At 49.1% G+C, this 17,331-nt stretch overlaps 1 protein-coding gene across 1 annotated transcript in view; it reads right to left on the reverse strand.

Moving 5' to 3' along the window:
- The window catches only part of LOC306765705 (integrin alpha-3-like), a gene marked incomplete at both ends in the record, with an annotated part of 175,611 nt that overhangs the window by 45,857 nt on the left and 112,423 nt on the right, over nucleotides 1-17,331 (reverse strand). The window contains 10 exons of the mRNA XM_079253190.1: nucleotides 6,028-6,138; nucleotides 9,164-9,277; nucleotides 9,371-9,547; nucleotides 9,619-9,721; nucleotides 10,559-10,636; nucleotides 10,713-10,792; nucleotides 10,874-10,960; nucleotides 11,841-12,009; nucleotides 12,119-12,216; nucleotides 14,231-14,374. Of these exons, the coding sequence (XP_079109316.1) occupies nucleotides 6,028-6,138; nucleotides 9,164-9,277; nucleotides 9,371-9,547; nucleotides 9,619-9,721; nucleotides 10,559-10,636; nucleotides 10,713-10,792; nucleotides 10,874-10,960; nucleotides 11,841-12,009; nucleotides 12,119-12,216; nucleotides 14,231-14,374 (1,161 nt within the window). The remainder of the gene's footprint in view (nucleotides 1-6,027; nucleotides 6,139-9,163; nucleotides 9,278-9,370; nucleotides 9,548-9,618; nucleotides 9,722-10,558; nucleotides 10,637-10,712; nucleotides 10,793-10,873; nucleotides 10,961-11,840; nucleotides 12,010-12,118; nucleotides 12,217-14,230; nucleotides 14,375-17,331) is intronic.

Here is a 17,331-nt window from a genome sequence, read left to right on the forward strand (position 1 = left end):
CTCTAGAACATTCTGTCTTGTAGTTGTCTTACTGTGGTTCCGTCAGTCCTCTTTAGAACATTCTGTCCTATCGTTGTCCTACTGTGGTTCTGTCAGTCCTCTCTAGAATAATTCTGTCTCGTCTTTGTCCTACTGTGGTTCCGTCAGTCCTCTATAGAACATTCTGTCTTGTAGTTGTCCTACTGTGGTTCCGTCAGTCCTCTCTAGAACATTCCGTCCTATCGTTGTCCTACTGTGGTTCTGTCAGTCCTCTATAGAACATTCTGTCTTGTTGTTCTCCTACTATGGATCCGTCAGTCCTCTCTAGAACATTCTGTCTCATCTTTGTCCTACTGTGGGTTCGGCATGTCCTCTCTCGAACAATCTTTCTCAACGTTGTCCTACTGTTGTTCCGTCAGTCCTCTATAGAACAATCTGTCTTGTCTTTGTCCTACTGTTGTTCCGTCAGTCCTCTCTAAAACATTCTGTCCCGTCGTTGTCCTACTGTGGTTCCGTCAGTCCTCTATGTAACATTCTGTCTTGTTGTTGTACTACTGTTGTTCCGTCAGTCCTCTCTCGAACATTCTGTCCCGTCATCGTCCTACTTTTTTTCCGTTAGTCCCCTCTAGAACATTCTGTCTTGTTGTTTTCCTACTGTGGTTCCATCAGTTCTCTCTAGAACATTCTGTCTTGTAGTTGTCCTACTGTGGTTCCGTCAGTCCTCTCTAGAACATTCTGTCCTATCGTTGTCCTACTGTGGTTCCGTCAGTCCTCTCTAGAATATTCTGTCCCGTCGTTGTCCTACTGTGGTTCCGTCAGTCGTCTCTAGAACATTCTGTCCTATCGTTGTCCTTCTGTGGTTCTGTCAGTCCTCTCTAGAATATTCTGTCCCGTCGTTGTCCTACTGTGGTACTGTCAGTCCTCTATAAAAACATTCTGTCTTGTTGTTGTCCTACTGTGGTTCTGTCAGTCCTCTCTAGAACATTCTGTCTCATCTTTGTCCTACTGTGGGTTCGGCATGTCCTCTCTAGAACAATCTTTCTCAACGTTGTCCTACTGTAGTTCCGTCAGTCCTCTCTAGAACATTCTGTCCCATCGTTGTTCTACTGTGGGTTCTGCATGGCGTCTCTCGAACAATCTTTCTCAACGTTGTCCTACTGTTGTTCCGTCAGTTCTCTATAGAACAATCTGTCTTGTCTTTGTCCTACTGTTGTTCCGTCAGTCCTCTCTCGAACATTCTGTCCCGTCATCGTCCTACTTTTTTTCCGTTAGTCCTCTCTTGAACATTCTGTCTTGTTGTTTTCCTATTGTGGTTCCGTCAGTCCTCTCTAGAACATTCTGTCTTGTAGTTGTCTTACTGTGGTTCCGTCAGTCCTCTTTAGAACATTCTGTCCTATCGTTGTCCTACTGTGGTTCTGTCAGTCCTCTCTAGAATAATTCTGTCTCGTCTTTGTCCTACTGTGGTTCCGTCAGTCCTCTATAGAACATTCTGTCTTGTAGTTGTCCTACTGTGGTTCCGTCAGTCCTCTCTAGAACATTCCGTCCTATCGTTGTCCTACTGTGGTTCTGTCAGTCCTCTATAGAACATTCTGTCTTGTTGTTCTCCTACTATGGATCCGTCAGTCCTCTCTAGAACATTCTGTCTCATCTTTGTCCTACTGTGGGTTCGGCATGTCCTCTCTCGAACAATCTTTCTCAACGTTGTCCTACTGTTGTTCCGTCAGTCCTCTATAGAACAATCTGTCTTGTCTTTGTCCTACTGTTGTTCCGTCAGTCCTCTCTAAAACATTCTGTCCCGTCGTTGTCCTACTGTGGTTCCGTCAGTCCTCTATGTAACATTCTGTCTTGTTGTTGTACTACTGTTGTTCCGTCACTCCTCTCTCGAACATTCTGTCCCGTCATCGTCCTACTTTTTTTCCGTTAGTCCCCTCTAGAACATTCTGTCTTGTTGTTTTCCTACTGTGGTTCCATCAGTTCTCTCTAGAACATTCTGTCTTGTAGTTGTCCTACTGTGGTTCCGTCAGTCCTCTCTAGAACATTCTGTCCTATCGTTGTCCTACTGTGGTTCCGTCAGTCCTCTCTAGAATATTCTGTCCCGTCGTTGTCCTACTGTGGTTCCGTCAGTCGTCTCTAGAACATTCTGTCCTATCGTTGTCCTTCTGTGGTTCTGTCAGTCCTCTCTAGAATATTCTGTCCCGTCGTTGTCCTACTGTGGTACTGTCAGTCCTCTATAAAAACATTCTGTCTTGTTGTTGTCCTACTGTGGTTCTGTCAGTCCTCTCTAGAACATTCTGTCTCATCTTTGTCCTACTGTGGGTTCGGCATGTCCTCTCTAGAACAATCTTTCTCAACGTTGTCCTACTGTTGTTCTGTCAGTTCTCTATAGAACAATCTGTCTTGTCTTTGTCCTACTGTTGTTCCGTCAGTCCTCTCTCGAACATTCTGTCCCGTCATCGTCCTACTTTTTTTCCGTTAGTCCTCTCTAGAACATTCTGTCTTGTTGTTTTCCTACTGTGGTTCCGTCAGTCCTCTTTAGAACATTCTGTCCTATCGTTGTCCTACTGTGGTTCTGTCAGTCCTCTATAGAACATTCTGTCTTGTTGTTCTCCTACTATGGATCCGTCAGTCCTCTCTAGAACATTCTGTCTCATCTTTGTCCTACTGTGGGTTCGGCATGTCCTCTCTCGAACAATCTTTCTCAACGTTGTCCTACTGTTGTTCCGTCAGTCCTCTCTCGAACATTCTGTCCCGTCATCGTCCTACTTTTTTTCCGTTAGTCCTCTCTAGAACATTCTGTCTTGTTGTTTTCCTACTGTGGTTCCGTCAGTCCTCTTTAGAACATTCTGTCCTATCGTTGTCCTACTGTGGTTCTGTCAGTCCTCTATAGAACATTCTGTCTTGTTGTTCTCCTACTATGGATCCGTCAGTCCTCTCTAGAACATTCTGTCTCATCTTTGTCCTACTGTGGGTTCGGCATGTCCTCTCTCGAACAATCTTTCTCAACGTTGTCCTACTGTTGTTCCGTCAGTCCTCTATAGAACAATCTGTCTTGTCTTTGTCCTACTGTTGTTCCGTCAGTCCTCTCTAAAACATTCTGTCCCGTCGTTGTCCTACTGTGGTTCCGTCAGTCCTCTATGTAACATTCTGTCTTGTTGTTGTACTACTGTGGTTCCGTCAGTCCTCTCTCGAACATTCTGTCCCGTCATCGTCCTACTTTTTTTCCGTTAGTCCCCTCTAGAACATTCTGTCTTGTTGTTTTCCTACTGTGGTTCCATCAGTTCTCTCTAGAACATTCTGTCTTTTAGTTATCCTACTGTGGTTCCGTCAGTCCTCTCTAGAACATTCTGTCCCGTCGTTGTCCTACTGTGGTACTGTCAGTCCTCTATAAAAACATTCTGTCTTGTTGTTGTCCCACTGTGGTTCTGTCAGTCCTCTCTAGAACATTCTGTCTCATCTTTGTCCTACTGTGGGTTCGGCATGTCCTCTCTAGAACAATCTTTCTCAACGTTGTCCTACTGTAGTTCCGTCAGTCCTCTCTAGAACATTCTGTCCCATCGTTGTTCTACTGTGGGTTCTGCATGGCGTCTCTCGAACAATCTTTCTCAACGTTGTCCTACTGTTGTTCCGTCAGTTCTCTATAGAACAATCTGTCTTCTCAACGTTGTCCTACTGTTGTTCCGTCAGTCCTCTCTCGAACATTCTGTCCCGTCATCGTCCTACTTTTTTTCCGTTAGTCCTCTCTAGAACATTCTGTCTTGTTGTTTTCCTACTGTGGTTCCGTCAGTCCTCTTTAGAACATTCTGTCCTATCGTTGTCCTACTGTGGTTCTGTCAGTCCTCTCTAGAATAATTCTGTCTCGTCATAGTCCTTCTGTGGTTCCGTCAGTCCTCTCTAGAATATTCTGTCTCGTCGTGGTCCTACTGTGGGTCCGTCAGTCCTCTCTAGAACAATCTGTCCCGTCGCTGTCCTACTGTGGGTTCTACATGTCCTCTCGAAAATAATCTGTCTCGTTGTCCTACTGTGGTTCCGTCAGTCCTCTCTACAACATTCTGTCCCGTAATTGTCCTACTTTTTTTCCGTTAGTCCTCTCTAGAACATTCTGTCTTGTTGTTTTCCTGCTGTGGTTCCATCAATCATCTCTAGAACATTCTGTCTTGTAGTTGTACTACTGTGGTTCCATCAGTCCTTTCTAGAACATTCTGTCCCATCGTTGTCCTACTGTGGTTCTGTCAGTCCTCTCTAGAATATTCTGTCTCATCGTTGTCCTACTGTGGTTCCGTCACTCCTCTCTAGAACATTCTGTCCCATCGTTGTCCTACTGTGGTTCTGTCAGTCCTCTCTAGAACATTCTGTCCCATCGTTGTCCTACTGTGGTTCTGTCAACCCTCTCTAGAATATTCTGTCTCATCGTTGTCCTACTGTGGTTCTGTCAGTCCTCTCTAGAACATTCTGTCTTGTTGTTCTCCTACTGTGGTTCCGTCAGTCCTCTCTAGAATACTATGGTTCTATATATGGATATATATAAAAGGCTGAGCAGCTGCTGGAGAAAGAAGACAGTTAAAGGCCATGAACAGCTGCCGTGTGTTGGGAGCATTGTGGATCTGCTTCTGATAGAAGTCTATGTTGGCAGCCGTCAGGCTGGATGTGAAGACTGAGAGGTTCTGCTGGGACTCTGACAAGTCAGGGACTTCTTTTCTTTCTGCTGGCCTGAGACCTGCTCTGTGACGTCTCAGTGAGCCATGGACTGGGAGGGTTTAGTCTGGCTGCTTTAGACAGCAGAGGACAGAGTTTGTCCAGAGAGGAGGCCAGAGAGGAGCAGAGTGTTTCTGGAGCCTCATTAACAGACAGGAAGGAGGAGTCTGAGTGGGAAGGGACGCTAGAGGAAACCTGCTCACACAGCTGTGTAGGGGTGACACATCCCAGCTTTCTGTGCTAGGAAACCAGCATTGGAGCCTCCGGAGTGTCATGAGGAAGGAGGGCTGAGAATGTGACCAGGAGGTGGTCTGACAGGTGCAGGGGGGGACTGGCAGATCAGCTGTGGACCAGTTTCTGATCAGTACCGCTATATGTCCAGAATGTCTGCAGTGATGCTGCAGAGACCTTTACTGCGTGATGAGCAGGTCGCCATGGGATGGAGAGGTAAAGCTTCATGTTTTAGGAACCGAGACACCCGTTCCACGTCGTCGTCCAGCAGAGCGAGGTGTCTGGGTGAATCCTGCATCGACAGAGAGGACAGCAGGACGGATCCAGGTCTCAGTCAGGACCAGGACCTGGACATCTGAGACTGACCTGGGCGGTTCCATCAGTCATCATTTTTTGTTTCTTCCACAAAATGGAAAAAATGAGGAAACATCCTTTATTTTGGTTTCTGTTGGAGCCTTTTCCACCCAGGAAACGGACTGATAAAATGTCCCTCCTTATTGTTTTTATTTAACTGTGTCCCTCAGCACTGCTTATATGTGCAAACTTTGTCAACTTATTAAGTTCAGTTGAGTCGGAATGAACTCAACAGACTCTTAGAGGTAAACTGCCCGAGAATGTCAGCGTGTAAGAAAACGGTCCACAAATTGTTCCCTGGGTTGTCGAGGCCATTTATGTGTTTTTTGTACCTTAAATTATTTTGTGTATTATATTTTGGTATATTAGGTTATATTACAAATTTTCATTTTGTCTGTTATTTAACTTTTTGATGAGTGTGAGAAAAGTGAGGGAAGATGGGTAATTTATGTCACGTCTGGTGTTTTTTTTGTTGGAAATTCATGTGAGGTGGGGCGAGACAGGATGAAATGATTTTTTGACCACTTTCAAGCTTTTTGATGGTTTTGGTAACTGGAACAAATATATAATGTTCCACCTTTATTTTATTTTTTTTAAAGAAAAAAAATTGTATTTTACTAAATCCATTCCTTTTTTATTTTATTTGGGTTTGGAAGTACGTACAAAACTGAACTAGCCTTTAAAAGTGAAGCAATGCAGAGTGATCAGTCTTAAATGGTCTGACCAGAACTTGGAACTGTGAGCAGAATGTGGCAGATGTTGTTATCGTACCTCCATCATGGTGGAATTCCACAGTCGGCTTCTGACTGTCACACTTGCAGAGTTGTTCATGTTGAGCAAAGGACAAGCGAACCGGACACAGTTCAGCCCGTGGGCGCAGTCCTGCAACACAGTTGACAGAATTCATGTGGAACAACTCGTTCACATGTGGAACAACTCTTTCATATCAGGAACAACTTGTTCACATCAGGAACAACTCTTTCACATGTGGAACAACTTGTCCACACCTGGAACAACTCGTTCACATCAGGAACAACTCGTTCACATCAGGAACAACTCTTTCACATAGGGAAACACTCATTCACATGTGGAACAACTTGTCCACACCTGAAACATCATGTTCACATCAGGAACAACTCGTTCACATCAGGAACAACTCGTTCACATCTGGAACAACTCTTTCACATAGGGAAACACTCGTTCACATGTGGAACAACTTGTCCACACCTGAAACATCATGTTCACATCAGGAACAACTCGTTCACATCAGGAACAACTTGTTCACATCAAGAACAACTCGTTCACATCTGGAACAACTCTTTCACATAGGGAAACACTCGTTCACATGTGGAACAACTTGTCCACACCTGAAACATCATGTTCACATCTACAACAACTCATTCACATCAGGATCCACTCGTTCACATGTGGAAATAGTCGTCCACACCTGGAACAACTCGTTTACATCAGGAACAACTCTTTCACATGTGGAACAACTCGTTCACATCAGGAACAACTTGTCCACACCTGAAACATCATGTTCACATCTGCAACAACTCATTCACATCAGGATCAACTCGTTCACATGTGGAACAACTCGTTCACATCAGGAACAACTCTTTCACATGTGGAACAACTCGTCCACACCTGGAACAACTCGTTTACATCAGGAACAACTCGTTCACATCAGGAACAACTCGTTCACATGTGGAACAACTCGTTCACATCAGGAACAGCTTGTTCACATCAGGAAAAACTCTTTCACATGTGGAACAACTCGTTCACATCTGGAAAAACCCGTTCACATCAGGAACAACTCGTTCACATCTGGAAAAGCTCGTTCACATCAGGAACAACTCTTTCACATGTGGAACAACTCGTTCACATCAGGAACAACTCGTTAACATCAGGAACAACTCGTTCACATCAAGAACAACTCGTTCACATCTGGAACAACTCTTTCACATAGGGAAACACTCGTTCACATGTGGAACAACTCGTCCACATCAGGAACAACTCGTTTACATCAGGAACAACTCGTTCACATCTGGAACAACTCTTTCACATAGGGAAACACTCGTTCACATGTGGAACAACTTGTCCACACCTGAAACATCATGTTCACATCAGGAACAACTCGTTCACATCAGGAACAACTCGTTCACATCAGGAACAACTCGTTCACATCAAGAACAACTCGTTCACATCTGGAACAACTCTTTCACATAGGGAAACACTCGTTCACATGTGGAACAACTTGTCCACACCTGAAACATCATGTTCACATCTACAACAACTCATTCACATCAGGATCCACTCGTTCACATGTGGAAATAGTCGTCCACACCTGGAACAACTCGTTTACATCAGGAACAACTCTTTCACATGTGGAACAACTCGTCCACACCTGGAACAACTCGTTCACATCAGGAACAACTTGTCCACACCTGAAACATCATGTTCACATCTGCAACAACTCATTCACATCAGGAACAGCTTGTTCACATCAGGAAAAACTCTTTCACATGTGGAACAACTCGTTCACATCTGGAAAAACCCGTTCACATCAGGAACAACTCATTCACTTTAGGAACAACTCGTTCACATGTGGAAAAACCCTTTCACATCAGGAACAACTCGTTCACATCTGGAAAAACTCGTTCACATCAGGAACAACTCTTTCACATGTGGAACAACTCGTTCACATCAGGAACAACTTGTCCACACCTGGAACAACTCGTTCACATCAGGAACAACTCGTTCATATCAGGAACAACTCGTTCACATGTGGAACAATTCGTTCACATCAAGAACAACTTGTTCACATCTGGAAAAACTCGTCTACAACTGGAACAACTCGTTCACATCAGGAACAACTCTTTCACATAGGGAAACACTCGTTCCCATCAGGAACTCTTTCACATTACTCTTTCACATGTGGAAGAACTCGTTCACATTAGGATTAACTCGTTCACATGTGGAACAACTCGTCCACACCTGGAATAACTTGTCCACACCTGGAACAACTTGTCCACACCTGGAACAACTCGTTTACATCAGGAACAACTCGTTCACATCAGGAACAACTCGTTCACATGTGAAACAACTCATTCACATCAGGAACAACTATTTCACTTGTGGAACAACTCGTCCACACCTGGAACAACTCGTTTACATCAGGAACAACTCGTTCACATCAGGAACAACTCGTGCACATGTGGAACAACTCGTTCACATCTGGAAAAACCCGTTCACATCAGGAACAACTCATTCACTTTAGGAACAACTCGTTCACATGTGGAAAAACCCTTTCACATCAGGAACAACTCGTTCACATCAGGAACAACTTGTTCATATCAGGAACAACTCGTTCACATGTGGAACAATTCGTTCACATCAAGAACAACTTGTTCACATCTGGAAAAACTCGTCTACAACTGGAACAACTCGTTCACATCAGGAACAACTCTTTCACATAGGGAAACACTCGTTCACACCTGGAATAACTTGTCCACACCTGGAACAACTCGTCCACATCTGGAACAACTCATTCACATCTGGAACATCATGTTCACATCTGGAACAACTCCTCCAAACCTGGAACAACTCATTCACATGTGGAACAACTCTTTCACACCTGGAATAACTTGTCTACACCTGGAACAACTCGTTCACGCCTGGAACAACTCGTCCACATATGGAACAACTCGTTCACATCTGGAACAACTTGTCCATACGTGGAACATCATGTTTACACATGAAACAACTCATCCACACCTGGAACAACCCCTACATATCTGGATGAACTCCTTCACACCTGGAACAACTTTCTTACATGGGACTGATTTTTTTTTTTCAATGAGCAACAGGGTCTCAACACTTTCAAATTTACATGCTTGTGTCCTACCAGTATGTAGGACTTCTGTTTCTGCTGGTCGATGGCTTTAAGACTGTTCTCTTCCTCTGCTTCCTTATCCCTCTTCTCCACACTCCTCTTCCGGTTTTTCTGCTCCTTTGACAACTGAAAAAATGCGGAGCTAGTTTTTTGAGGTATGAGAGCAGGAAAAGCTATATCTCTGACTCTACATGTAAGTGGCTGGTGTTGCTATGTTACCAGCAGGTTGAGGGGATTAATGATGTTGCCAGGTGGATTGCAGTAAGACTTGGAGGTTCCATCCAGCTCAATCTCTGCAAGATACAGAAGCCACTTCCCATTGGTCAGCTCCATTGGCCAGTCAAACTCCACTTCTAGGTTGCCTAGGTGACCCAGAGGTTTCCCATAGATGTGCACCTGGCAGAGGACACCTGGTTATGCCTGTTCATTTTCTTGTGGTCCAGATGTTCAGATGCTTATACACAAACCTGGAAGGTGAACAGCAGTAGGCTGCCAATGTCTTCTGTCTTTTTCATGGCTGACTCCCCGATCACATGACCAATGAAGGAGGTGGGGCCTGGTATGCCGGTTCTGTTTGGAAACAGCCAATGAGAGCACAGAAATAAAGATTAATCGATTTTAATCCTGTAAATGATTTCAATTCATAAACAAATGATAACGCCGATCATCGGCTGAAGGCGATGGGCCGATCATCGGCTGGAGGCGATGGGCCGATCATCGGCTGGAGGCGATGGGCCGATCATCGGCTGGAGGCGATGGGCCGATCATCGGCAGGAGGCGATGGGCCGATCATCGGCTGGAGGCGATGGGCCGATCATCGGCTGGAGGCGATGGGCCGATCATCGGCAGGAGGCGATGGGCCGATCATCGGCAGGAGGCGATGGGCCGATCATCGGCTGGAGGCGATGGGCCGATCATCGGCTGGAGGCGATGGGCCGATCATCGGCTGGAGGCGATGGGCCGATCATCGGCTGGAGGCGATGGGCCGATCATCGGCTGGAGGCGATGGGCCGATCATCGGCTGGAGGCGATGGGCCGATCATCGGCTGGAGGCGATGGGCCGATCATCGGCAGGAGGCGATGGGCCGATCATCAGCAGGAGGCGAGTTCCTTCCTTAGGTTGCCATTAATTGATCAACCTTGTGTTTTTTGATCGGTTTGTTATTAATCAATCAGTCACCATTTACTGATCTGCCTGCTGTATATTGATTGGTTTTGGTTTATTGATCGATGCCCCAGCCTGGCCACACCCCCCCACACCGTCACCCAGATAGTTTCTGGGGTAGAGAGTCTCAGCATGCTGACGTGTCTGTAGCGCCATCATTGGGGACCGTCTCCACCTGCATCGGGTTTCCAGCAGCTGGAAGAGGAAGCATTCAGATCAGACCTACACCTCTTTGTACTCACAGAGACAGAGATGTCTGCAGGGAATACTCCACCAGCATGGAGACGGACACAGGAGACAGATCTGACTGCTCGCTGAGCCTGTGGACACACAGAAAAATCATTCAGACATGTCCAACACACACGTCAGGTGGGGGTGGGAGAGTGGACATCTTACGTGGACAGCTGCAACAGAGACCGGATCTCCCTCGTGTCCAAGCTTTTCTCAGATGGCTGAAACTTGATCATCACCTGAACCTGAAACAGACCAAAGCAGAAAGTCTCAGGAGGACTACAGCCGTTGGACTGATAACAGGGATAACGGCTATGGGTCAGCACCTTCTGGTTGCTTCTGAAAGGGTTCCCCAGGTGACACAGGAGAACAGCGTTCTCAGTAGAACAATCCACCATTGCAGACAGGTCACCCTGAAACACAAACACAGGTCCACATTAGGGTCAGATCCATCAAAGTCCTCCAGATTGAGTCTCCTGTCACCTCCAGAACCTTCCTGTGACCAGTCTGTTGTCCTTTGGGTCAAGTTAAATAACCTCTGCAGTCACAGTCGGTTCCTTTGTCCCAGCTGTAGTTCAAACATGGTGTTATATCAAGTTCTTCTAACGGGACCGTATCTCTACCCAGACTGCAACCGTCTCTCCACCCGGACCGAGGCCGTCTCTCCACCCGGACCGAGGTCGTCTCTCCACCCGGACTTTAAATGATTTTGCTTTAATGATTTTAACCTTTTTTTTTATTGGTATTTTTTTGCCATTTTTCTTCACACAGCCTGTAATGCTTCTGATGTTTTTATGTAACACACTTTTATTCATGAAATGGTTTTGGACAAATAAACTAGCCTGATCATTCAGAAATCCCATCAATTGGACTGAGTCACCTGGAAAATCCTGCTTTGGGATTTTCATTGCAGCCATTTTCCCAAACTACTTTTTTCACATGTACAAACTCCATTCCTTTGTTTTCTTCTCTGCTTAGTCCAGGTCAGGGTCGTGATGATGCTGGAGTCTATCCCAGCAATCACTGGGCGAGAAGCAGGTACACCCGAAGGGGTCGTCGGTCCGTCACAGGGACATGTGTAAACTGACATGTGAAAGCAACACAGATCTATATTGAGATAACTGACACATTGCTCTGGGTAAACTATCCCACCACCAGCAGCATTTAAAACAAGCATCCATCACAGTTTTTCACAAAATCTGAAAACTACAAACCAGGACATGTCTTCGGTTAGATCAGATAAACAGAGTCTGGCTTCCTGATCTGGTCTATTCAGGTCCAGGTCTTCCTCACCTTGGTCTGGACTCCAGAGTATGTGAGCGCTGGCGGGATGCTGATGTTTAAAACGGCGCTGTGAGCGTCCTCTGCTGGTCTGCCAGGTGATGGCGTGTTGCTGACGTTGACCTCCAGGATCAGCCTCCTGATGCCGCCGTTGTAGAACAAGACCGGACCGCCCTGCAACCTGCACACAGACCTGACACCCATCAGCCCGGTTCTTCCACCAGGACCCTGCAGCCTGACCCATCCTTGTTATGCTCAGTAATGAGTCTGTGTTTAGGACAGTCACTCACTTTGAAAACGGTTTCTGGTTCTCATCGGTGAACTGGGCTGACATCTGCAAGTTACTGTGGCAACGGTTGTCAGGACCGCAGGCCTTTTGGATGTGGATCTGACGGACAGGAGATCTCAGTTTCTTTAAAGGAGTCATCATCCAAAAACGGCAAATTTGGTTTTGATGGGTAATGTGGGTTCTGAACTGGGTTCTGACGCGTGATGTGGGTTCTGACCTGGGTTCTGACGGGTAATGTGGGTTTTGACCTGGGTTCTGACGGGTAATGTGGGTTTTGACCTGGGTTCTGACGGGTAATGTGGGTTTTGACCTGGGTTCTGACGGGTAATGTGGGTTTTGACCTGGGTTCTGACGGGTAATGTGGGTTGTGACCTGGGATCTGATGGGTAATGTGGGTTGTGACCTGGGTTCTGACGAGTGATGTGGGTTCTGACCTGGGTTCTGACGGGTAATGTGGGTTCTGACCTGGGTTCTGATCGGTAATGTGGGTACTGACCTTGGTTCTGTCAGGTAATGTGGGTTCTGACCAGGGTTCTGACGGGTAATGTGGGTTCTGACCAGGGTTCTGACGGGTAATGTGGGTTGTGACCAGGGTTCTGACGCGTGATATGGGTTCTGATGTGGATTCGGATCTGGGTTCTGACCTGAGTTCTGATGGGAAATGTGGGTTTTGATGGATAATGTGGGTTGTGATAGGTCATGTGGGTTCTGACCTGGGTTCTGTTGTGTAATATGGGTTCTGAATTTGGTTTCGACGGGTAATGTGGGTTCTGACCTGGGTTCTGACGGGTAATGTGGGTTTTGACCTGGGTTCTGACGGGTAATGTGGGTTCTGACTTGGTTCTGACGGGTAATGTGGGTTTTGAACTGGGTTCTGACGTGTAATATGGGTTCTGAAATGGGTTTTGACGGGTAATGTGGGTTCTGACCTGGATTCTGGCAGGTAAGGTGGGTTCTGAACTGGGTTCTGACGGGTGATGTGGGTTCTGACAGGTAATGTGGGTTCTGACCTGGGTTCTGACGGGTAATATGGGTTCTGACCTGGGTTTTGAAGTGGGTTCTGACCTGGGTTCTCACCTGGGTTCTGAAGGGTAATGTGGGTTCTAACCTGTGTTCTGACTGGTAATGTGGGTTCTGAACTGGGTTCTGATGGGTAATGTGGGTTCTGAACAGGGTTCTGATGAGTAATTTGGGTTCTGACCTGGCCTCTGACAGTTAATGTGGGTTCTGACCTGGGTTCTGACGGGTAATGTGGGTGGTGACCTGGGTTCTGACGGGTAATGTGGGTTCTGACCTGGGTTCTGACGGGTAATGTGGGTGGTGACCTGGGTTCTGACGGGTAATGTGGGTTCTGACCTGGGTTCTGACGGGTAATGTGGGTTGTGACCAGGGTTCTGACGGGTAATGTGGGTTGTGACCTGGGTTCTGACGGGTAATGTGGGTTCTGACCTGGGATCTGATGGGTAATGTGGGTTGTGACCTGGGTTCTGACGGGTAATGTGGGTTCTGACCTGGGTTCTGATGGGTAATGTGGGTTCTGACCTGGGTTCTGACGGATAATGTAGGTTCTGAACTGGGTTCTGACGGGTAATGTGGTTTGTGACCTGGGATCTGACGGGTAATGTGGGTTGTGACCTGGGTTCTGACGGGTAATGTGGGTTTTGACCTGGGTTCTGACGGGTAATGTGGGTTTTGACCTGGGTTCTGACGGGTAATGTGGGTTTTGACCTGGGTTCTGACGGGTAATGTGGGTTCTGACCTGGGTTCTGATGGGTAATGTGGGTTTTGACCTGGGTTCTGACGGATAATGTGGGTTGTGACCTGGGATCTGATGGGTAATGTGGGTTGTGACCTGGGTTCTGACGAGTAATATGGGTTCTGACCTGGGTTCTGACGGGTAATGTGGGTTCTGACCTGGGTTCTGACGGGTAATGTGTGTTCTGACCTAGGTTCTGACGGATAATGTAGGTTCTGAACTGGGTTCTGAACTAGATCCTGATCAACAATGTGGATATTGATGTGGGTTCTAAGCGGTTGTGGGGGTTCTGACCACGATCCGGATTTGTAATGTGTGGTCCAACCTGTTTTGTAATGGAGTGATGTGTTATCTGACCTGGGTTCTCTTGGGTTGGGGTATCTGGCTCAGCACAGGGAACCGTCTGAGGTCTTGAACCATGTTCCTCTTCCTGGGAATCTTCTCATACAGAGAGACATTGAGGGAGAACACCAGTGGTTCCACTTTGTTTTGAATCGGACTCTGAACAGAACCAGAACAAAGAGCAGGCGGATCATTCAACAAGTGGAATATGCAGGACTCCTGGTCACGCTCCAGGACCAGAAACACAGGTTGGAACGACATTACGTGACAACCGAGATAGTGCCATTTGAAAACAGAGTGGGACGACATGGACAGAACCGCCGTGGACAGAACCGGGTAGGACAGAACCTACGAAGACAGAACCGGCGTGGACAGAACCTACGTGGACAGAACCAACATGGACAGAACCGGCGTGGACAGAAGCGACGTGGACAGAACCGACGTGGACAGAACCGGCGTGGACAGAACCTACGTGGACAGAACCGACGTGGACAGAACCGGCGTGGACAGAACCTACGTGGACAGAACCGACGTGGACAGAACCGGCGTGGACAGAACCGACGTGGACAGAACCGGCGAGGACAGAACCGGCGAAGACAGAACCGGCGAGGACAGAACCGGCGTGGACAGAACCGGCGAAGACAGAACCAGCGAGGACAGAACCGGCGAGGACAGAACCGGCGAAGACAGAACCGGCGAGGACAGAACCGACGTGGACAGAACCGGCGAAGACAGAACCAGCGAGGACAGAACCGGCGAAGACAGAACCGGCGAAGACAGAACCGGCGAAGACAGAACCGGCGAGGACAGAACCTACGTGGACAAAACCGGCGAGGACAGAACCGGCGAGGACAGAACCGGCGAAGACAGAACCGGCGAGGACAGAACCGGCGAAGACAGAACCGGCGAAGACAGAACCGGCGAGGACAGAACCGGTGTGGACAAAACCGGCGAGGAGAGAACCGGCGAGGACAGAACCGGCGAAGACAGAACCGGCGAAGACAGAACCGGCGAGGACAGAACCGGCGTGGACAAAACCGGCGAGGACAGAACCGGCGAAGACAGAACCGGCGAGGACAGAACCGGCGAAGACAGAACCGGCGTGGACAGAACCGGCGAGGACAGAACCGGCGAGGACAGAACCGGCGAAGACAGAACCGGCGAAGACAGAACCGGCGAGGACAGAACCGGCGAGGACAGAACCGGCGAGGACAGAACCGGCGAAGACAGAACCGGCAAGGACAGAACCGGCGAGGACAGAACCGGCGTGGACAAAACCGGCGAGGACAGAACCGGCGAAGACAGAACCGGCGAGGACAGAACCGGCGAAGACAGAACCGGCGAAGACAGAACCGGCGAGGACAGAACCGGCGTGGACAAAACCGGCGTGGACAAAACCGGCGAGGACAGAACCGGCGAGGACAGAACCGGCGAGGACAGAACCGGCGAAGACAGAACCGGCGAAGACAGAACCGGCGAGGACAGAACCGGCGAGGACAGAACCGGCGAAGACAGAACCGGCAAAGACAGAACCGGCGAGGACAAAACCGGCGAGGACAGAACCGGCGTGGACAGAAGCGGCGTGGACAGAACCGACGTGGACAGAACCGACGTGGACAGAACCGGCGAGGACAGAACCGGCGAAGACAGAACCGGCGAAGACAGAACCGGCGAGGACAGAACCGGCGTGGACAGAACCGGCGTGGACAAAACCGGCGAGGACAAAACCGGCGAGGACAAAACCGGCGAAGACAGAACCGGCGAAGACAGAACCGGCGAGGACAGAACCGGCGAAGACAGAACCGGCGTGGACAGAACCGGCGAGGACAGAACCGGCGAAGACAGAACCGGCGAGGACAGAACCGGCGAAGACAGAACCGGCGAAGACAGAACCGGCGAAGACAGAACCGGCGAGGACAGAACCGGCGAAGACAGAACCGGCGAAGACAGAACCGGCGAGGACAAAACCGGCGAGGACAGAAGCGGCGTGGACAGAAGCGGCGTGGACAGAACCGACGTGGACAGAACCGACGTGGACAGAACCGGCGAAGACAGAACCGACGTGGACAAAACCGGCGAAGACAGAACCGGCGAGGACAGAACCGACGTGGACAGAAGCGGCGTGGACAGAACCGACGTGGACAGAACCGACGTGGACAGAACCGACGTGGACAGAACCGATGTGGACAGAACTGGCGAAGACAGAACCGGCGTGGACAGAATCGGCGTGGACAGAACCGACGTGGACAGAACCGGCGAGGACAGAACCTACGTGGACAGAACCGACGTGGACAGAACCGACGTGGACAGAACCGACGAAGACAGAACCGGCGAGGACAGAACCTACGTGGACAAAACCGGCGAGGACAGAACCGGCGAGGACAGAACCGGCGAAGACAGAACCGGCGAGGACAAAACCGGCGAGGACAGAACCGGCGAGGACAGAACCGGCGAGGACAGAACCGGCGTGGACAGAACCGGCGAAGACAGAACCGGCGTGGACAGAACCGGCGAGGACAGAACCGGCGAGGACAGAACCGGTGTGGACAAAACCGGTTAGGACAGAACCGGCGAAGACAGAACCGGCGAGGACAGAACCGGCGAAGACAGAACCGGCGAGGACAGAACCGGCGAGGACAGAACCGGCGAAGACAGAACCGGCGAGGACAGAACCGGCGTGGACAAAACCGGCGAGGACAGAACCGGCGAAGACAGAACCGGCGAGGACAGAACCGGCGAGGACAGAACCGGCGTGGACAGAACCGACGTGGACAGAACCGACGTGGACAGAACCGACGTGGACAGAACCGGCGTGGACAGAACCGACGTGGACAAAACCGGCGAAGACAGAACCGGCGAGGACAGAACCGGCGTGGACAGAACCGACGTGGACAGAACCGACGTGGACAGAACCGACGTGGACAGAACCGACGTGGACAGAACCGACGTGGACAGAACCGGCGAAGACAGAACCGGCGAAGACAGAACCGGCGAGGACAGAACCGGCGAAGACAAAACCGGCGAGGACAGAACCGGCGAAGACAGAACCGGCGAGGACAGAACCGGCGAAGACAGAACCGGCGAAGACAGAACCGGCGAGGACAGAACCGGCGAAG

The sequence above is a fragment of the Telmatherina bonti genome (assembly GCF_933228915.1).
Source record: "Telmatherina bonti genome assembly, chromosome: 14".
Classification (NCBI taxonomy): domain Eukaryota; kingdom Metazoa; phylum Chordata; class Actinopteri; order Atheriniformes; family Telmatherinidae; genus Telmatherina; species Telmatherina bonti.